The sequence below is a fragment of the Ochlerotatus camptorhynchus genome, unplaced genomic scaffold (genome assembly GCF_037179485.1).
Source record: "Ochlerotatus camptorhynchus isolate MF236.1 unplaced genomic scaffold, CSIRO-AGI_Acam_v1.1 ptg000631l, whole genome shotgun sequence".
NCBI classification, from domain to species: domain Eukaryota; kingdom Metazoa; phylum Arthropoda; class Insecta; order Diptera; family Culicidae; genus Ochlerotatus; species Ochlerotatus camptorhynchus.
Genome location: NW_027041110.1, coordinates 932,859 through 955,441, shown reverse-complemented (window position 1 = coordinate 955,441; position 22,583 = coordinate 932,859). Strand labels below are relative to the sequence as shown.

The following is a 22,583-nucleotide window of genomic DNA, read 5'->3' as shown; positions in this document are numbered from 1 at the left end:
TATTTTTACACAAAAAGTACCATGCATACCAGGAACACCAACAAGGGCGTAGCCAGGTTTCTAATTAGGGGGGGAGGGTCAAAAAATATGGAGAATTAGGTTAGACACCGATTAGCTGACCACCATTATACCGAATGCTACTATACCGTAAGGATTACTAGGTCGATCATCGTTTAACCGAAACTGAATTTTCAGTCTTACTTCGGCATATGTCATCGGTATTTAATGAACTTGTATAAAAATACAACATGTTACAATAATACAATAATTTATCCAGGCTTCCAGAACTTTTCAAAACTCTAGGGATTGTCTTCAAGTATCAAGTTTTTTCTTCTAGTCACATTAAAATTAAGTTAGTTTTAAGTTTTACAATCCTCTGATTTTCCAATCCTGGATCTTTTTATTTTCCTTAGAAACACCTCACAACATTTTTTTTTTATTTTCCCAAGAAACCCAAGAAACAAGTTTCAAGCTATCTCATTCAAATTGGGAATAATGCTCAACAACATTAGGACGAAAACCAGAATTAAGTAATAATTAATCAGGGTGGAAACGATAAATTGGTTTTACGAATTGTTCAAGGAATCTAAAGCTTGTAAGAAATTAAGATCCAAAGAATAGATATTTTAAGGTTACAAACTCATTTTTTGCTCGATATCTGAATTTTATCTTCACAAGAGCAAAACAAAATGATAAAACATCTTTAGTGTTCCTAATGTATTTAAATTTTCTATAAACGTATAATTATAAAGATGTTGCGTGTGTCTTTTTTCATGGAAATGATTTTAATATTCTACAATTTAGTGAACGTTCAATACTAATGATTTCTTATTTTTATCGAAGACATTCGTAATTCCTCATCTCACCTCATCTATTAATCTTTAACAATTTACAAAATTATGTTTGAAAACTTAGTCTTGGTAGGGATCTAGTATTTTATTCGACGTGGAGGCAAACCAGCCCAAGGCTGAAAGCCTCCCTAATAAAGATAAATAATAATAATATTTTATTCGATAATAGTTTTTCAACAATCATCATTATAATTAAATGAATCATTTCTTAGAAATATTTTATTTTAGATTTTTCCTGAAGTATAGGTTAGGAATTAAAAACAAAAAATGCACTTTTGATTTTTTTCAGACCATCCTAGAATAAAGTTTTACATAAATGTCGCAAAAATCGACAGTTTTAATTTGTTGTCCACCCAGTTATGATGATTTAAAAAATACATATTCAAAATTTCTGACACACTAGAAACAATTTGGATTCTAACTGTAATTCTCTTCAAATTTTGACCAACTGCTGAATTTTTTTGAAATTTACTCTACAGTATTGTTGGTATTCTAATCAAACCTCGCATTTCAGTTTATTCTATGAATAAAATACTCTTGTTATATTCATTTCAATTCCTTTGATAATTTCTTCAGATTTACCTATAAGCATTTTTCAGAAACCTTTTGAAATTCACTTTTTGAAATTTGATAATAATTTTCATGAAACCTTCCTCAGAACACTTCTGAAAATTTACTAAGAACTTTGGTAAAACTCTTCTTAGAATGTTGCAAGGGATCTCCTTAAAATTTCCAAAGATTTATTAAGAATTTTAGCCAACATTGTCAATCTTTGAAGTGCCAGCCTGTTGAAAAACAAGCTCATGAAAATATTTCAATATCTTAGATTCTTGGGAAAGTTTTAGAGTCATTAGAGTTTCATGGAAGAGAAAAAAATCAAAGTTTCAAATAGGATTTAAAGAACAAAATATTTTAAAATTTATAAGCTAAATAATAATTCTCAGTCCTTCAACAAAACCCAAGAATCATAAAGATTTTCTTGGTTTGTAATTTTAAAGAAAAAAAATATTGTTTTTTTTTTCGAGTTTTCTGAAATAATGAATCCAACTTCTATCTGATTTGGAAACCCAAAGAAATGGGGAAATTATAAATTAAAACAAAAATGTCAAAGGCTAGTTACACTCCAAATTTAAACTTTTTTCTAGATTCTTGAATTCTAAAAAAATATATTTTGCGGCTGAGCCCCCTGCCTTCCGTTGGCTACGCCTATGAACACCAATAAATCTATCTTCAAAATATCATGAATCATATTTTTAGAGCCGCCTCAAATCAATCACAGTTTAAGTTGTTTTGCGTTATACCTATATTGTTTCCAAAACAATTTTTAAATATTAAATTTTTGTGTCAAAATTTTAAAAATATTTGACTAAGGGGCTGTTCATACACTACAATGACACTTAAGGGGGCGGGGAGGGGGGTTGTTGGCGAGTGTCTACGGTCCATACTGATTTTAAAAAAAAACTGTAACGACGAATGACTACACGGGTGGAAGGGGGTATCTAAAACCTCTCAAAATATATGTACGTAGTAAATAAACATTCCCTAGGTAAAACAATTTATTGAATGGCATACAATTTTCAATTGTTTTGACTGATGTTTGAAATTACCATAATTTTCATTGTTAAGTAATATTAAAAAATAAATTTCTGATGAATTTTGAGGTTAAGTTCATTAGTCTTCCTTCCAGATTGTGTAAATATATCAACATCACAAAAATAAACTACTGTTAGGGGTATCTTATGTTAATTATTTTTCAATATCCCAGGAAATATATTTTAAAAAATCTGAAGTACTGAAGATTGGAAAATTTGGACATTGGCAAATTGAAACATGCATCGCCTTTAAAGGCGATATTTGGGCTTAAGGGGGTAGTCCACTCTGGCGGCATGAAAAATAGGTCATTGTCACGATTTTTTTTTTAGGGTAAATAACGATCAATTCAAAAAAAGGAATGCATGGTTTTGTCAATTGAAATGTCCTCTTTAATTGAGATTTTTTTGGCGCGATTGGATGTCTCCTGTAGCCGCTGCACCAGGTTCCCCAGGAGACCTCCCGTCTGAGTCGTCGCGGGGCGGGACGTCGGGCGGTCACACCACTGGAACTGGAACAACGATTTTTTGTGGTTATTCTCTGATAGATGACCCAGTCTTGTACGTAGCCGTTTTTGATTTGGTTAAAAAATAAAAATTTGGCGACGTTTTGAAAAAAACAGTCCGTTTTTGTACCCTAAAATTGGAGATAAAAGCTTGCACCAAAAATCCATTTTTGATTCTTTTGAAAATCGGCTACATACAAGACTAGAAAAAAAGGTACTTAACTCGAAAATTCAATCGCCGTTTAAATCGAATGAGCCGTTTCTAAAATACAGCGCCCGCCAATTTTGAAAACATCGTTTAGAGATAATGGCGGCAGCAGTTGGAACTACTAAGACACGCCGTTTCGCCGGTAACGGGCGGGTACTCCGAGCGCTCACCTGAGCACGCTTGGAGCGTCTGGACACGAGTCCACTCATCGTCCTATAACTTTGGAACGATGTCACTTGCGGACTTGCGGTCAAGTCTATGTCAAAGTAGACATTCCAAAGTATTTTTTAATTTCCTCCTCAACTGCCCCTGAGTCGAGGATCCCCTCCTGGCTCTCTGCTGAATACGATTTTCGGTAACTGATGTTAAGCTGCAGTCTGTATTTACCAGGGCCCAACAAAGTCACTTTCAATCAAAATCGTCTAGCGACGACGAAGCTGTCAATCATCAATTTCAATTGAAAGTCATTCTGTCTTCTCTTCGAACATATTCCCTTCAACAGAACCACTTTCGATCAGTTTTCATGCTGTTTGTTTTGGCTTTACTCGTGTTCATTTCGTCTTTCATTTTCAAATGAACTTACTTTCGCGTTCGATCCAAATCCACGCAGTTTTTCTGACTTTTGGTGATTGGTTACCCTGTTTTATTTTAATAGGAATGACGTCTAGAGGCCGGAAATCGATGTCCGACGCCTTTTTTTAAATCCAATATGGCGGCTTCAGATTTCAGAAAAGTGGGAAATACTCTAAAATATGGATATTTTCGAAACGGGGATGACACGTAGATGCCAAAAATCGATGTCAGACGCTATCTTGAAATCCAAAGTGGGAAAAATGCCAAATACCCATCAATATGGGTATTTTACAAATCCCATTAACATCTAGAGGCCAGAAACCGATGTCCAACGCCATTTTAAAATCTAAGAGTAATGTAGGTATTTTTGAATCAGGGGTTATATCCAGGCATGGAAAATCATTTGCATTCACTTCATACATTCACTTACATTCATTTGCCTCTAACTTTTTTCATCAACAACATTCCGCAAAATGATGTATAGAGCTTTTATAGGTTTTATCATTAGCTACAAATTTTGCTCACAACTCAAATCTTTATCTCTTATGCATCACGAACCACAGCGGGTAGAACTTGTTACTGTTTTTCAGTGAATGTAAAATACATTCACTGAAAAACAGTAGTGGCTTCTGTTCGCTCTGGTTCGTCATGCATAAGAGATACGGATTTGACTTGTTTACAAAAGTTGTAGCTAATAACAAAACATACTTTTATACACCATTTTGTGGAATGTTGTTTAGGAAAAAAGTTAGAGGCAAATGAATGTACATGAATGCACGAAATGAATGCAAATGATTTTCCATGCCTGTTTATATCTAGAGGCCGGAAATCGATGTCCGACGTGTCGAATATTGTAGGGTCGTTCGTCGAATATCGATTTCAGCAGTTACGCGTCTTCCCCGTTCCGCAAATACCCAGATCTTAGGGAATTTGACACTTTTCGTGAAACCCGATGGCCGCCATATTGGATTTCAAAATGGCGTTGGATATCAATTTTCGGCATTTACGCGTCGTCCCCGTTCCGAAAGTACCCATATTGAAGGGTATTTGACACTTTTTCTGAAACCCGATAGCCACCATCTTGGATTTCAAAATGGCGTCGGGTATCGATTTTTGGCATCTACGCATTTTCCCTGTTTCGAAATTACCCATACTTACTGGCATTCGTGAAAAATGTTCATGCCATCATAGAGCTCTCGTTGTGCAGTTTTGTTTGGTTTTGTGATCAAAAGTTTAAAATGAAGTGCTAAGCAAATCTTTGCAACAATGAATCAAGGAGTGGTTTGCGTAATATTTCCTTCTTCCGTTTTCTGCGAAATAAATCAGAATGTGGATTGTGGAAAGCGTTTTGTGCCCATAATATTACAATACTTCCCCTGCAAAACACTCCATGATGACGTCATGCTCATTTGGCTACACTAACTGACAGTTAGTTTGGCTACATTCTACTTTGCCTCCGCTTATCTATGGAATCTATAGTATCTATATTTTCGAGTCATTCAATACATACGTCAATTGAAATAAGTCATTGCTTCAATGAACTAATGAACTGTTGAACCTCGACGGACGGAACAAGCGATAGCCAAGTCATGTTTGTCAGGAGGAATGCTCATCGTGACTCGATAACAAGAAACACAATGACTTACACGAAAATGATATTGCTCGAAATGAAGCAATTCTGCGGAGAGTTCATTTTTTTTTCTTTGTTTTGAAAATGCAAAACCCTGATATTTACACAGTTTTACATTGCTTGCCTTCAATATTAAGATACTTAACAAATACATGTTAAATTGCAGGCTCAAGAAATTAAGTAAAAGATTAAAAGCAGCTGGTCTAGTTTATTTGGAAAAAGTACTAGAACAACGTGCAACTTAATTATTTTAGACCATAAATCTTTTTTGTTTTAACTTCTTCCAATAATTTAATGATTTCATCGGAAGCGGCTCTTTGTTTTAATCATTCAACCAATTACTTATTGTATTCTATATTAGTAACTCTCATTTGATTTTTCAATATATGTTTAATAGATGTAAGCCAACTAATAGAAATTAAGACAAAATCTAAAACCTGTACATATAGGCAGAGGCAAAAACGGAAAAACGTTGTAAATTTCAGAAACCAAAACAATGGGGCAAAGTTTTAAGCACAGTTCACAGCATCCAGATATCCAAACCATGAAAATCCTGTACATAGAAGCGATGTGTATATGCAGCCATACTAACCCTGAAGCCCAAAAGCAAAAACAAAAAAAAACTCATGTTGAGAACGTAGAGCTTTTCTCGGTTTTACTTTAGTGAGGACTTTGAATGATTTAAAACCGTAAAATTCTGTTCGTTCATTTACCAGTAGCTTTACAAGTTGAATCGTTCCGTTGTTTGGCTGTTGCGTGTGTTTTTAAGTCTCCTGAAGACATAAAATGATCAGTCCGTCCTTTGTTTTACGAAAAATAATCGAAAGAAAACTATGTTCCTAAGCGATAATTTTCATTAAATACACCAGTAAATACTGTCCTGCGATGGTTGGCGTCTTACGAAATCTAATTTCACACAAGGGGAACCGGCGTAGAGGTTTACATCCATACCTTTCACGCCATAGTCTCGAGTTCATCCCGTACAAGTCACACATGACTCAAGAGTGTTAAAGTGACTATAATAAATAATAATAATAATAATAATAGTAATAATAATAATAGTAATAATAATAATAATAATAATAATAATAATAATAATAATAATTTCACACAACTATACCCAACCACTGCTTCAAGTCGAAGGAAGAGTGCGCGTTCAACGTGATAAAATTAGTTTATAGTAAAAACCACCATAAACATTCGTAGGTATAAACCTAGGTCTAAGTAGCGACAACAAGGTAGCAAATCTATCGATTTTAAATGTTGCCAATTTTAGTTGCAAAAGTTTTTATGTGAATCCTGAAAGTAGTTAGTGAATTTAGATTTAAATAGAAGCAAGGTAAAGAAATGATGCTGAAACCTATTTCACTTGTCAAGCCCCTTACTCTGTTTGTCAACCTTAAGATTCTATCTAGTTTTAGAGAAGCTATTTTTCATTACAATTTCTTAATTTGGTCAAACCAACTTGAATATAAATGATAACTTTACCTTACAAATAAAGGGATCACAGAAAATGGTACAAGAGCTTTACATAAAGAATAAGTTAGGAGAAAAAGTGGTAAACAACAAGAAACTTTATCAACTTTCATCGCTTATTACCGGAATATTACCGATAGAAGAAACAAAGCGAACAATTATAACGCACTAATCAACCAACAATTCATTATTCCGTATCGAATACCTAATCAAATTAGAACTGAATTGGATTTATCATATTGAAACTGATTTAGCAAAATCAAATCCAAAAAGAGGTTTTAATTACAAAATGCCAAAATGGGTAAACCACAGGCATTTCATCGTAATGTTATCATTATCCAGATTTTAATTCGTTACATTCATCCTTAGAAGCCAATTTTAAATCGTTGAATCCTACGACTGTCCATTTCCCCCAATCGGTCGATAAAATGTATATAAGAGGAGCTAAAACCGTAGCGCTGTAGGCTTGCTGCTAGTAAAACAGTTAGACAGATTGTACATATTTTGATACTACTAACTATTCGTTTCGCTTCCATTCGAGTTTAAGTAACAGGTGAAACAAGCATAGAACAGAAGAGACATTAGCCAGGAAAAGAGGTATATGAACAGGTTAAACCAAATATCGAAACAAACAAAAACTATATTTATATCTATATATTACGGCCGGAGGAAACTTTTTATTCTTTTAATATTAAGAATTGTGATATCGCAAATAGTGGCAGATACAAGAACAAAACCTAGACACAAGAGACAGATGAAGAGTATATTATACCGTTATAGCAAATGCAGCGCATAGTAAATTCAACTAGCTCGTACTAGCAAAAGGCAGAGGAATCTTGTATGATAGTGTAAAATAGTCGTAAAAACAAAAGTTCTACTTTATGAGACCTAGCAAAAACAGAACGAAACAGCAAACAACTGCGTCTGATTAATCGTGCTCCAAACGGAACGGGAAGCTCGCGGTGAAAGGACAAATTGAGTAAATAATAAATAAAAAAAAGTACAGTAGTAAACATTACCTTGTGTAAACTTACTTATCCGAATGTCAAAATAATCATATACATACAGGGTGTTTGGTTCCGGGTTTTACATATTTTTAGGGTAGATAGGGCTCCTAAAGTTATGAAAAAATCGCCATGAAACATAGAGTCGGAAATGACTGCTAAGTGAGTTATTCAACATTTTATGTTTTTTTGTATTGCCAACTTTGGTTAGCTATATTTTTTTAATCTTAATGTGGTTTTCTGATTTCAACATACCAAATGAACGATTAAAGTCTTAGCTATCAATGCTCTTTGGAAAAGAACTCGATTAAAGTTAATTATCATACATTAAAATTGAAAAGTAGGTTGAAAGTATATATAAAAACTGGTGAAATTTCATACATTTTAGTGTTTTCTGTTTATTTAGTTGTTCTATAAAACATTTTCCATGCAGTTCCCTAGATTTGTACCTTTGGTAGTAACCTTGTAGGCTTTATGGTTTCTTCGTAATTACTGATTTAAAACAGCCATAAAAACTTGTGACGTTTTCATAAAATGCGCTATAGTCACCCTATTCGTTCGTACGTTCGGCTGTGCACATGAAAATTTGGTAGAATGTTATTGTAAATGTTAAGCTACATTCTTAAATTTTGATTACCGCACATCTCCTGCGCCGAAATAAAACATAACTGCGGAGATGTTTCGCGGTATCGAATATTGCTCAGTCTCAGCAGAAAACACAACGAGAGACACCGAATCGGCGAATTCTGAGAGCGGAAGGGAGAGAAGTAAATACACAGAGAACAGACGTTCAAGTTCGGTCAGAAACTTGTGTAAAATAAGTGGGAACGTCACCGTTACGTGGTGTTAGCATCTCCTGATTTTCTCTATAAATTTTCCACTTTCGACCAATTTGGCGCTAGTATCGATAAATTTTCTGTTGAAAATTGCCACTTGGCACTACTAGCACTTAGTGTCTAGTGTAATTTGTGCAACGCCAGCGCCATCATGTTGTCAAAGAGGGTTTTTAAGTGGGGAAGTCGCCGTTAGTGGTGCTTAAGTCAAATAGGAATCTTTACACAAGTTTTTAGAGAAATTTTGTTCGAGCCTCCATGTCTGTTCTCTGTGGTAAATAGTAGTAATTGACAAATCCAAGCTTATGCCGGCCACCGCGGCGCTGTAATTGTTGCGGTGATGAACTTGAGATCATCTGTCAAACTGCATATATTTTCAAGTTTGTGATAAGAAAACTATGTTTTACGTCTAGGGGCATCCCACTCTAAACTTCATACCTAATATCAATAAAATATTTCTAGATAGAGCTGGAATTAGGGCGTAACAGCTTTTGTAAACAATGACTTCTCTCGAAACTCAAGGCACGCCCACGCCAACCAACATAACCAACGGGAAGGGGAAGTCTTCCCCTACTTGATGGTGACGTTGATTTGAGTAGGCGAGCCTTGGCTTTCTAGATATCATCGAGAGACGTCATTGTTTACAAAAGCTGTTACGCCCTAATTCCAGCTCTATCTAGATTTGTAAATCCCGCGTAAGTATTCTTAGGTATTTTTAAGTATTTTAAACCATGGCTATAAATTTTCATCGAAGCAACACTTATTTTTTGATGACCGGTTGCTAGTGTATGTGTTTGTTGTTGATTTGTTGTTTTCGGTCGTCTTGTATTTGTACAAATAAGAGCAGAGATCGAAATTTTCGCCTACTTTAGGAGAGAAAGGTCTTTTTTCACCTGCTAGGAGAAATAGATGAGAATTTGAGAAGCGAGAGAATATTGTACGCTCACAGCAGTTTTCGCGAGAAAAGCAACAGCGATTTATTTTTTTCGGAGAGCATGAGCGGCAGATAAATCGTTTCTTTTTCAGTGAATTCTTGATGCCGATAATGATTTTTCACTTCTTTCATACACCTGAAAATTCGCTTTCCGAACGCAAACGATGATCCGAAATGAAGAACCAAAACATCAGTTAGGGCACATCCATAAGCTACGTAGAATCTGAGGAGTAATAGAGAGGGGATTTCAACATTTGTAACGGACCATGCATAAGGTATAGGAAAAATCGCCACGAAGGGGGAGGGGAAGGTCTAAAATTGGTAAGAAAATTGCATCGTCATTTATGGATGACCCTTATGATTTGACAGAAGGTATAAAAAGGAAATAAAAATTGGGTTGGAACTGAACAATTTGGTTGGTATGTTTTTCGCTCTTGGTAGGTAATATCAGGCATAACATTTGATAACGGCACAAAAGCATTTGTAAACAAACTTTCTAAGGCCCTTTACACGCGAACCAAAGTACGCCCACGCAAACCAACAACATCATCGGATAGGGGCAACTATTACCTTTCCGAAAATTGTATTGGTTTGCTCGGGCGTACTTTGGTTCGCGTGTAAAGGGCCTTAGAAAGTTTGTTTACAAATGCTTTTGTGCCGTTATCAAATGTTATGCCTGATATGGTTTGGTATATCAAACGGCAAATTATGCAGCTTAACATCCGTTGCTCCATCGGCAATGAAGAACGGAATATGATAGGTGATGTCTTTGTACTCCATCGTGTGCTTGAGGTTGTGCTCTTCAGCGAATTTGTTCTGCAGATTCTATTGTATCCATCTTGATGAATACGTACGATGTGATGTTGTTGAGCTGCAATCCTCGCACTTTGCTCCAATCAAGCTGAACATCTTTCGCGATGAAATCGTCCACTTGGGACGGTTTGGGTTTTGCTGGCATGACACTGAAGTCAATCACGCATAGTTGGCGGTTGGCCATGTTTGTGGTGTGTGCTGGTTCCTTTCGGAAAAGAGTAGCAAAACTCATCGGACGGGTGTCCGGAAAAAAGTAAAAAAAAACACAACTTTTTTCTCTGCCGTAGTATTACTCGGCCGTACACAGTAAGCATATTAATATAACAATTGTGTAAGACTATGAAATTCCGGGCTTACTTGTGTTGTTAAATCATCGGTTGACTGGGGGTGCTTTGTGAGTTGTTATTGTCGTTGCCTCGGAACGAGGTCTTCTGTTTCACTATCCCAGTCAGAGTCACTGCAAGTCTCAAATTCCGACTCCACCATGCTACCAACAATCAATACAAAACTAACGATTTTAAATTGGCTCACTACTTGACTAGCCTATTGGTCCCAAGCAAACGATTAACGTACCCCATTCTAGTCGAAATTCTAGTAATACACAATGTTTGTTTTGATTCGATATGAAAGTTTGACAGATGCTACTATACAAATTTTTAGTGGTTTGTTTGAACTTGGTCCTTTCTTGTGCTAAAGCCTGCCATACTTCAATGGGAATTTTGCTCCTCTCCACGTTCTGTCCAATACAGGTTATCCAGGTATATGCCGGTCTTCCAAATTTCTTGGGTTCTGACAAGGTTGCAAAGACTCATTTCAGCTAAAACAATGTTTTTCTAAATTATGAAATAATTAGATGCCATGATCAAATTTTGAATTGGTAGGATACAAGAAGAGGTTGCAAAGAATGTGTTTGACATATTAAACCTGTTTATTTCACTTCATGAGAGTCACAATCAGCGATTTTTCACAAACTCACTCACTCACTCACTCACTCACTCACTCGGCGATCAGCAAATCGCTGATTGTGACTCATAGAAAGCAAAATTTACAGGTTTTATGTTTCCAACGCATACTTTGTAACCTCTTCTTGTAAGTTACAAGTAAAACATGCCATCATACCATCTTTTGGTTTTATTATTCCGAAAAACATTATTTTAGCTGAAATGAGTCTTTGCAACCTTGGGTTCTGTTATTCTGTACTTGAGTGCAAAATTTCGTTTTCAAAATTCCGGCTGGATCGCTCCTAAGGATTTGTCCGTAGTAGTTGAGCCTTGATATGCTTTTCTTGTTGTTTATCGTATATTCACCCAGCCACCCGGGGGCAATGCGGCCACTACTACTACTCTCTTGTGGACAATCTTCGTGATGATTGTTGTCGTTGGCAGTATTTTGTCAACCGCTAGATTGCTCATTCTCCTTATCATTTCATGTAGGCACTTCTGTGTCAACGGCGACCAACTTTTTTTTTCCTGTGATTTATGATCGTTGTCTTCTTCAAAACTTCATCGCCTTGATCTAAAGAAAAGAAAATCGCCACTCGATCAAGCCAAATTCAAAGGTAGTATCTGTGTGATGTCGCATTCCAAAAAATTTAAACCAAATAAATAAAAAAAAATGTTTGCACTCATTAAACTCAATTATTTAGAGAAAAAAAATCATAGCTAAAATCATAATTCTAAATTACACAATTATTTAATTTTGGCTAGTAGCTAAATTCCAACAAGCTTTTGGTCCGCTACATCACAACTGGCATCACTAGTGTGCATCTTTCGAAATGTAAATATACAGACAAGCCCTGGGACCTGGTTGTAGTAGTTAAGCAATCCTCAAGGTTATGCCAATGCCCAGGGTGTGTAAACCGTCCAAATTGTGCATGAAATTGATTCACCAATATTAATCAGCTGCTAAAAACTGTTTACATCGTGTTGAAAACATTTTTTGTGAATGACAGGCGCACCAACACTAATGTAAACCGGGATTAGGAGAAATTTTTAAATTACTCTAGCATCATCAATACTGAGAAATTCATAAAATCTTCAACAAATAAATGCAGCACGAAAGCACTAAAATCTTTCAGCTCGAAGGCTCATAAAATTATGGGGGTCCCCCATAATTAGCAACGCAATGATTTCTAGCATAAGCCTGAAGAGAAGGCTGCCGCAATAGGTCAACACTTCGTCAACTCCCATAATCTCGGACAAAACATCGTCAGACCTCACGAAGCTGAGGTTGCTGAAAAAAATTTTCCCGAGGAATACGAGATTACGGCTGACGAACTGTTGGCCTATATCAAATCATCTAAAAACATGAAGGCCCCAGATTTCGACAACATCCTGAATATGGAACTCAAACACTTGAGTTCCACATTCTACAACCATCTGGCACTGATTTTCAATCTGAGCCTCCGATTTGGCTACTTCCCCTCGTGTTGGAAGTCAGCTAAAGTCATACCCATCCGGAAACCTGGGAAGGATCCGTCCTCTCCTTTAAGTTATCGACCAATCAGCCTTCTCTCAGGGTTATAAAAACTGTTCGAAATAGCAGTCTATCACCGGCTTCTAACAGGTGCTGAAGAAACAACTTGTTACTCGAGGAACAGTTTGGTTTTTGCTGACTCGAGTAACAAACATTCTCAGACGGAACAAGTCTGTTTCGAAAACATCTGCCATGGCGTTGTGGACGTTGAAAAAGCTGGTGATCTGAGTGGTGGAATGGTCGAAAGAGGTAGTCTACCTAGGCTTAACACTAGACAGCAAGCTGATTTTCAGGGAACACGTTGATAAAACGAAAACCAAGTGTAACATCCTGATAAGATCACTGTATTCACTCATCAACAGGAGGTCTACACTGTCGCTGAAAAATAAGCTTGCTGTCTACAAACAAATTATCCTTCCTGTAATCGAGTACGGTATGCCAATATGGGAGAGTTGCACCAAATGCCATCACCTCAAACTCCAAAGGATCCTGAACTAGATCATTAGGATAATCCTAAAGAGTCCCCCGCGAACTAGAAATTCTGAGATCCACCTCCTGGCTGGAATTCAGACATTAGAAGAACGGAGAGTTTTTATCCTGGAAAAGTTCAGAGACACCTGTCTGAGATCAACTCATCAGATCATACGTGATCTTGTACGTTAGGTTAAGTTATACCCGTAGTTAGGTAGGTTATCACTTTTTTTCAATTCAAACATAACACACCCCCATTCTGTAGACTAGTAGAAAAACGTGAATATGTAAATTAGAATAACGAATTAAACAAAGATAAAGAGTATGATAGGTTAATCAATAAAAATGTTAAAACAATGTAAAAACATAAATAACAGAAATAAACGTAATTTTACTACTTAACAAATCTAGCATAAGCACTCATGAACATGTTTTGCACTACTAGTCTGCCATTTGTCGACTTATACTGGCTTTCCACATTGGATATAACCAATTGATGGAGACTCCTGGTCAGAGACAAACTATTATGTACCTATGCATGTAAATCAACATGCGTACAACGTACCTACTAATCTGAGGCAAGTTTTATTTTCTGGGAATAAAATAAACCATCAATCGATCGCTAAGCCACATATCCATATGCTCAACATGCGTTTTTCCATAGATCTAAAAATAGACACCCAACGCGTTCAAGGGAGAAATCCAATTTCTTTCGGAAGATAGAGCACAAATTCCGCCCATCAGGTTGTATACCGTTTTAGATTTATTACCAAAATAACCTTCGCACTACAAGCTGCGTGAATCTCGTTTAGAGTCGCATAATGGAACATGCTAAAATGCTTTGTTCTAGAATAAATAGGTAAGTAGAAGAAAATTAACGTATCCACTCGTTCCAAAATTAGCCTGTAAGAATACTATTTCTTCGAATGCAACAGTTCTGTCCTGAGAACCTCTGGTCTGGTCAGATTTAATAATCGATTTTTTGTTTTAGCATTAAACTTAATAGTGATAGTGGATTTGGATGCAAAATACCAGTCGAATACCAATTATGATGTGGTAGTTAGGGCAATATTCAGAAAGTCTTCAAATCCAATTGTAATCACCCCTTTTTGTTCGGTATCCCTGCCTCGGAACGCTTCGGTGAAACGTTGAATCTGGACGCACGTTACAATGAACTGGTCGACGGAGATATCCTTTCGGTGTACCGGATCGTTTTTGACGATCAAAAATTGAATGAATTGCGCCGAGAAGCGAAATCCCATCTGGGTGAGAGCTGAAACGGAAAGGAAATGTGCCTGTATTGAATGCATCTTACATCAAAATGTTATCAACGGAAGGTACCTTGTGACAACTCGGCCTCTTCAATGTGACCGGATGCATCCCGGTCGTAGGTTTTGAATATTTGCAGCCATTGATTGATGTAGTTGTAGAGTTTCTCAAATTCGTAAACATCGATCGTTCCGCTGCGATCGCGATCGAACATACCAATCATCATGTTGCATGCCGTATCGGAGAAATGATCGCCTCGACCATTGATCAATGCGGCTTGCAGTTCTAAGCTATTAATCTTTCCCGAGTTGTCCTTGTCGACATTGCGGAATATGTTTTGCATCTCGGGGCTGACGACGGGTGCTTGTGGGGGTGGTGCGTAGCCTCCATATTGACCGGGATAAGCCCCCGCTTGTTGTTGGGCTGGTTGGCCATAGCCCCCGTACTGCTGGCCTGGATATCCACCCTTGCGATGCAGAAGAAAATTCAATATTACGTTTAGAGATTGAACAATGATTCACGAATGAAATTAGAGCGTCACTTTCTTATCAGCTTGTAAATCAACACGAGTAGATTAGTAATACGAATGGTAAATTTAAAACTTACTTGATAAGCCATTATGTCGCTAGGGTTTGGTGATAATCAAGATGAAAAGCCTCTCGTCTAGAATGTAATTATTCTATCAATTAAATTTTTACACTCCCGCAACACTCCAAATTTATTAAGCGTAAATTGTAAACTGACCCCGACCATCAATGAAATTGAAACGTCAAATTTTCAACTCGCTCACAGCTTCTACCAATTGAAGCACCAGGGTCGAACTTCTGCTTCGGTGAACGTGCCCTGAGAATTATTTCGAGGATTATTTATTTGAAAAAAAGTCCAAAGTGCCAAATAGGGGAAATGGATGTAATGGGCCCATACATAAATTCAGCAATCGACTACATTTTCAATAGTGGCCAAAAATATCTATTAGTACCGTCCCAATGACGCGTTCATCTAGATAAAATTGATAAATAGCAGATTTTTAGCTATGTGTCCAATCTTAGATCCATATGCCAACATTAGAGCCATTTCCCTAACATAAATAATTTCAATATATTCAGTCTCAAACCAGCCACAGCAAGAAAAAATGTAATGTCGATCAACGTTATTCCTCGTGATATTCATGCTGGTATATGAAATATTGATTTAATTGCAAAAAGCATATGTTGATCAACAGTCCAATTGACATTGTGACATTGCCTTTGTAAACAATGACTTTATATCCATAAACTCCTCATGAATTAAAGCTCACACATGCAAAGTGCACGCAGAAAAAACACTGAGGCGTAAACCAATAAAATATTTTGTTATTATTTAATACAAAATTTCTATTATTTTCAACACAATTGCTTAAAAATCTATTTATGAATCCTTTAAATTTGTCGAACCTCTTAACGGAATTCCTTTATGGAGAGCTTTGAGTGGGTTGGTTTACTTCCTTTAAATTCCGTTATAATTGCTTATCTTTTGACAGATACGCGTATTTCGTCTACTACTTGCAGACTTCATCAGTGGTGTTGAGTACTTGGAACTGATGAAGTCTGCAATAGTAGACGAAATACGCGTATCTGTCAAAAGATAAGCAATTATAACGGAATTTAAAGGAAATAAACCAACCCACCCAAAGCTCTATTTTATGATTGTGTGTGTAGTGCGCGTTTCAAACTGTCAGTCTGTATCGACATCATAACATTGTTAATAAAAAAGCAAAAAAGTAAAATGATCATTTTCCTTGGCATTTTCTAATATTGTATCATTACAGGAACTCCTCCTCTGCACCACCGAAATGCGTCAACATCGGCATCTACAGCAAAATAGCTACCAGCAGCAGAAAAATTGTCAAAATTACCACCAACAATAACATTAGAATCTACACCATGGTGTACAGAAAGGCGCACAAGGGAAACACCTTCTTCCACCCATTCACGCACCAAATAAATTTATAAACAAACAGTGGCTCAGTTAGTAACTTAATTGAAACCATAATTGAAAAATGTTGGTTTATTTTTATAATGACAGCTAATCTGACATGAGAATTTAAATAAATTTGGTTTTGAAACAATAAAAATAACTTTTCAATGCAATAAAAACCACAATTACTTTAAATAATGCTTCAATTTGATTCAAGCAAACATGTTTTTAAATCAATAAATGCCAATGTTCAATTCAATAAAATTAGTAGTATTATACCAACTAAATTTTTTTTGTTGATTTAATCTATCAATTTTATTGATCCTTATTATATTCAAAATTTTGTTTAACATGAAACCTCGCATGAAACATAATTTGTTTAATAGCACTATGTTTTTTTTCTGCGTGTGGTGACATCATTGGGTACACAGCAAAAAAAAATGTAATATCGATCAACGTAATTCAAGCTGATGTATGAAATAATGATGTAATAGCAAAAAGCAGATGCAATATTACATCAATGGATGTAATTTTGTTCGCAAAATCGATGTACATCGTACAATGTGATATTACACAACCGATGGATTGACCTGGTTGCATCAGTTTCGATGTAATATTCAACAACTTTTTTTGCTGTGTAGAGGGAATGTTTCCGAGAGTTTCGATAAATCGATAGTTGAAGTTATTGTTTATAAAAGCAGTTTCGCCCTAATGAAATGTCGGGACCGATATGCACTCATAAAATTCGACACACAGACTTAATAAGTGCATGAAACCGATATACGATTGTTGTTGCACTTATACCTTGACTTATACGTCTGTACGGCCAAACGTCTGCACTAATACTTGGGCATTCAGAGAAGTCTATACAGTATAGGCCATCAAAACTGAAGCATTTGTGACCATCTTGAAAAAAAAGGCTAGATGATGGAAATTTCAATATTTGAGGTAAATGCATATTCGTAATCTGCAATAAAAATGGAACCAAAATCCAAAATTTCATCAATTTTTGTGCACTGGAACTATTTTAAATAAGTTCGATTAGATTAGCAAAAAGCACCATCTTAGCACCCATCAGTGAGAGTTTGTATGGGGGTGAGCTGTCAATTTGTTAGTTTAGTGTCAAACAGTGAAGTTATTATTTTGCCTAGTATTATGCTTTTTTTCCGAAAATGTATGGAGAAAACAAGAATTTTCAATGGCAATGGTTCTTAACAACCCATTATTTGTAAGGTCCATTTCGAAAAAACCATACTACATAAGGTTAAAACATTATCACACAAACGTTCATGTAAAATTCCATAACCATTTCAGTTAAAGTTTAGCAGGGATTATAAACCATGTTTAACCATTTTCGGTAAGGTCAAGTTATGGTTCGCGTTTATGCGGGCTCCGCACCACTCAGATCATTACAAAAACCTTTGCGCTATTTCGTTTCTCCGTGTAATTTTATTCAATTATGAGATTATAAAAGTTACCGTGTCCAACCGATTACGTTCACAACTGATCCATGTGCTACCAACATGAATTTCTTTGCTACCAAAGATAAAACGTCAAAGCAAGTGCAGAAAAAACTCGCATCGCGACATTCTCACAGAAAATTGGCGGAGCAAAACGTTTAAGAATATTTCTATTTATCTGCGGCACAACTAGTTCATTGGACCTAAAATTTATTCAGAATGGCAGACGATCTTCAAAACTACAAACTGCAACTGCAACAGGTAAATGAAACGGCAAAATGGACACACTAATCGTAAAGGTTTTTTTGTTTACATCGCTCCATTTGTTTTGTTTACTTCGTTTTTCCTCTACGCTAGGTCGAAGCAGCACTCCTCACGGATCCAGAGAATGCCGAACTCCTGAAGCTGAAACAGGACCTGGAAGAGGTTATTGATCTGACCAAAGATTTGATCCGAGCCCAACACGAAGCCGAGCAAAAAAAGAGCGCCTATGTTGAACCCGCCAACACTCGGTACTTTGAAGGCGGACATTCGGCGGCCGAGAAGAAACAAGCAAAACCTACCGTGATCTGGAAGGTCGGCGACAAGTGCTCCGCCAAATGGATCGAAGATGGACAGTAAGTTTCCCTGTCATTAGGGGAATTTAGATTCAATGTTAATGGCTTGGATTGTTTGCCCATTACAGGTACTATGATGCCACAATTGAATCAATTACAGACGGCGGAGAGGTCAATGTTGTGTTCGACGCGTACCAGAATCGAAGCACCACGACCCTCTCCGAGTTGAAGGAACAGAAAGTGCGGAACGAAGTGTTTCCATCGAATAGCAATAAGTAAGTGTTTATTTGCGTCCTGCCTGGTGATTATTGAACTTTTCCTAACACCCATGGCATCATTTCAGACGCATGCGACCCAATCAGAAGGAATACCTGAAAAAGAAGAAGCAAAAGAAGCAGCAGCGGTTCAAGGAGCTGGAGGAAGAACGGGAAACCGAAAAGAACAAGTGGCTTCAGTTTTCTGCCAAAAGCACCAAGAAGGCGGGCAGCAAATGCAAGAGCATATTCGCATCACCCGAGAATGTTAACGGGCGGGTGGGAATCGGTACGTGCGGTGTATCCGGTAAACCGATGACCGAGTTTACCCACGGCGAAAAGTACCGGAAGGGTGTGTAAGTGGCGCGCGCCGTGGCCCAGCTACAGGGACATTTCGAAGGTAAATGCAATTATTCTTAATCGGCATGGGCTGATGAAGCTGTCGATACAACACTTCTAGGAACATAAACTCTATCCTGTAGTTTGTTTACCTATTCTAGGAGTGCATCATTCATATTTCTCACAATGATACAAATAAATATAACCAGAAGTAAGGAATTCGTACCGTCGGAAATCTGTTCAGGTTTTACCTTCGAAAAGGCCAGCTTTGGGTTGATGTTGTTATAACCAATTTAATTGGTACCCACAATTTTTCTCACAGGAAAATTTATATTGCTGCCATTTTTTCTTCAGTTTAACCTTCCAGCTGTCGCCCTGGTGCAAAACTCAATTAAAACATGAATCAATTAGAGTGAAAGTTTTGTTTTTATTCGCTTGCAAGAATAGCGCGCATTTTTCGGTGATTGGACGAGACTGCTGTTGGGTTAGAACCGATATCAGGCATTAATTTTCGTCTTAAATGCATCTGAAAGTTTGCTAAACATTTGATTGAAGATCGGCTGACTCACTTGAGCGTATTCTTTAAAAGACTCGAAATTTAACCATCTACCTACTACTCAAATTTTCATATCTCAATCCTCACCTCACTTCATAAATGTCGCTTCTCACTTAGGGGTTGTTCATAAACCATGTAGACACTTTAGGATGGGGTTGGCAAGCGTCTAATAAATTTCCAAATGTTGTATGAACGATTGTCTACGCAGAGGGGAGGGGGGTCCAATACATTTCAAAATCGGTCTACGTAGTTTATGAACAGCCCCTTACTCACACGTTTCACATCTCCACTCCCATCTTATTCCTCACTGCTTAGCACGCCTCCATGTCTCTAACTCAGTTTTCATGTTTCATTCCTCACATCAGAGACGATGTTTAATAAGAGACGCGCGGAGAGAATACAAGTTTATTCTGATTGCAAGGCCAACTAAGTTATTTTGTCTGCAAGGTTTGACACCCCGCAATTTTGTGTTTAATTCGAGTGATTTTTAATTTGAGTGACTGTCGTCTGCTTCAGCGTCACCCTAAAAAAAATACCATAAACGAACGATAACTCAAATAATTGAACTATTCCACAAATGGTTTGGATGATACCCCGAACACGTTGTTAAGCAAAATAACCTTAACAATTTTGTTATGCCGTTAGCAATGCTGCTGTTTTTTATAAGGACTGTTTCAATTTGAAACTAGAACAGAAACGCACCTCTCGCAATGCTGAGTTGCAGTTTCATTATTCGAGCACTATTTTGCACCAGATTTGTAACTGCTCGACTATTCTGTTTTATTTCTGATCGAGTTTGAAACACGAATGGAACTCTGTTTCAAATTTCTTTGGATGTATTTAAAGATGTTTCGAAGAGCTTCACAAAAAAAAACTCTATGAACTTCATAGAGAACAGTAAAGTTTATGGAACTTGATGATTACAAACATCTTTCAGAACTGTGCGTTGCGCTGATGGTGTTTCAGTTTTATTTTTGACAGTTTCAAATTATAGAATTGTCGAGTCGTTTAAAACAATTTTGAAACTCAGCATTGCGGACGGCCTTAAGGCACAGTTTTTACACTGAATAAAACGTTACAAAATATCAAAAATTATATTCCCAAGACAGCGTCGGATAGCGGAAAACTATAATCAGCTCCGGGTGCAGTTTCTGATTTTGATGCAGATTAAAACGAAGGAACAGAAACGAGATTTAGGATGTTGTAAAAGATTATAATAGGCCAGACTTGATTAATGATTAATTCGACAGTGAGCATGCATAAGGGCGTAAACGCGATGATCGATTCTCTTCGTCGATTTTCTCTTTTGTTAATAACTTGCTAGAATTAAAGTTTCTCGGTACGTTTGCTGTTACTTTTGATAGTCAATACAACCTGTTACAACTCTGCATTGAACAAATTCTAGAAAATTGTTTCGCTTAGCTGTAGTAATGCAAAGAGCAAATCGACGAAGAGAATCGATCATGACGTGTACGCCCTTATGCATGCTCACTGTCGAATTTATACTTTTCATACACAAACTTATTTATAATTATTAAAATCGCAAAAATTAAATTTCCTCGTGAAGCGCTCGTGTTTATTTAAATTGAAACCGCGTTTGACGCGTTCGATTGGAGCTTATGGTTTGTCGGTGCTTATCACACATCTCTGCTCACTTTCACTGCTTAATCATACATATATTAAGCTGAACATTGCATTAGGTCCTAAGTAACATTGATCGATTCTCTTTGTCGACTTTCTCTTTCGTTAATAACTTGAGCACATAACCGTGTCTTGTCGTCTTTGTCGTATTAGACGCTAGATAAAAGCTTCTTTTATCGATCTGAGTGCTAACAATACCTGGGAATGTCTTTACATGGCCGTAGGGATACAAAGAGAAAGTCGACGAAGAAAATCTGTCAATGTTACTTAGGACCTAATGCAATGTTCAGCTAGGCCCTTTTTAAATGTTACACCAGAAGTGTGAAATGAAGAGTAGAAAATGAGTAAGTGTGAATTTAATGAGAGGTATGTGAGAAGTGAGGAATAAGGTGCTCAGAGAGGGATGTGAGAAGTGAGCACTGGAATGTGAGTAAATGACAAGGTAAAATTTCCTACGAAATTCTACTACTACACAATGTTTGTTTTGATTCGCTATGAAAGTTTGACAGATAAAATGAGGGGTTAGTGGATTTTCCTATGATTCGAGGGGTGAATCGATTAGCTTGGGACCGAAGAGAGTACCAGAGCTGAGCCAAAAAGTTGAGCACGTTATTTTGGGACCTTCTAGTTTTAGAGTTACCTCTATGGTACTACCAACCAAGAAACATTTAAATGGACCGTTAAAAACGATGTCGATGAACGTTTTAAAAGTGTTATGTCTGCTTATCTGTGATCATACCTTCACTATCGCAACTTCGGGTAATCTGCGAAAGTACTTGCATTTTTCACAGGCACTTTTGATCTAACTGCAATTACTCTCTCATACTCGAAATGTGCCACGATCAAATTGGCACAACGACGCCCTATTATACGCTCTCTGACCGAAGCGCACGGATCAGGTAATACCAACAATCAATACAAAACTAACTTAAATTGGCTCACTACTTGACTAGCCTATTGGTCCCAAGCAAACGATTAACGTATCCCATTCTAGTCGAAATTCTAATACTACGCAATGTTTGTTTTGATTTCCAGGGCTGTTACAACAGGCGCGGATTTCGCGAATTTCGCGGATTTCGCGATTTTCGCGGATTTGTCGCGGATTTGAACTTTCAGTCGCGAAAATCGCGGAAACATTAAATGATGTCACGAAAATCGCGAAGGGACTGATGTGCTGTCACAAAAATT

The 22,583-nt window shown here is 36.9% G+C and overlaps 2 protein-coding genes across 3 annotated transcripts; one reads left to right on the top strand and one right to left on the bottom strand.

Annotated features, from left to right (window-relative positions):
* Positions 1 to 14,103: 14,103 nt before the first annotated feature.
* Positions 14,104 to 15,397, bottom strand: Pef (Peflin). Its single transcript, XM_065237570.1, has 3 exons — positions 15,239 to 15,397; positions 14,705 to 15,098; positions 14,104 to 14,636 (listed from the first exon to the last, which is right to left on the bottom strand). Exons 1-3 carry the CDS (start codon positions 15,248 to 15,250, stop codon positions 14,410 to 14,412), a joined length of 633 nt encoding a protein of 210 aa, XP_065093642.1. The 5' UTR covers positions 15,251 to 15,397; the 3' UTR covers positions 14,104 to 14,409.
* Positions 15,398 to 18,149: 2,752 nt separating this feature from the next.
* On the top strand, positions 18,150 to 19,427 carry Spf30 (Splicing factor 30). 2 transcript variants are annotated; one of them, XM_065237572.1, is made up of 5 exons: positions 18,150 to 18,309; positions 18,406 to 18,665; positions 18,734 to 18,880; positions 18,949 to 19,259; positions 19,360 to 19,427. In XM_065237572.1, exons 1-4 carry the CDS (start codon positions 18,268 to 18,270, stop codon positions 19,217 to 19,219), a joined length of 720 nt encoding a protein of 239 aa, XP_065093644.1. In that variant the 5' UTR covers positions 18,150 to 18,267; the 3' UTR covers positions 19,220 to 19,259; positions 19,360 to 19,427. The 2 variants fall into 2 exon arrangements, with proteins under 2 accessions (XP_065093644.1, XP_065093643.1); XM_065237571.1 differs by having other exon boundaries at positions 18,949 to 19,427.
* Positions 19,428 to 22,583: the final 3,156 nt, after the last annotated feature.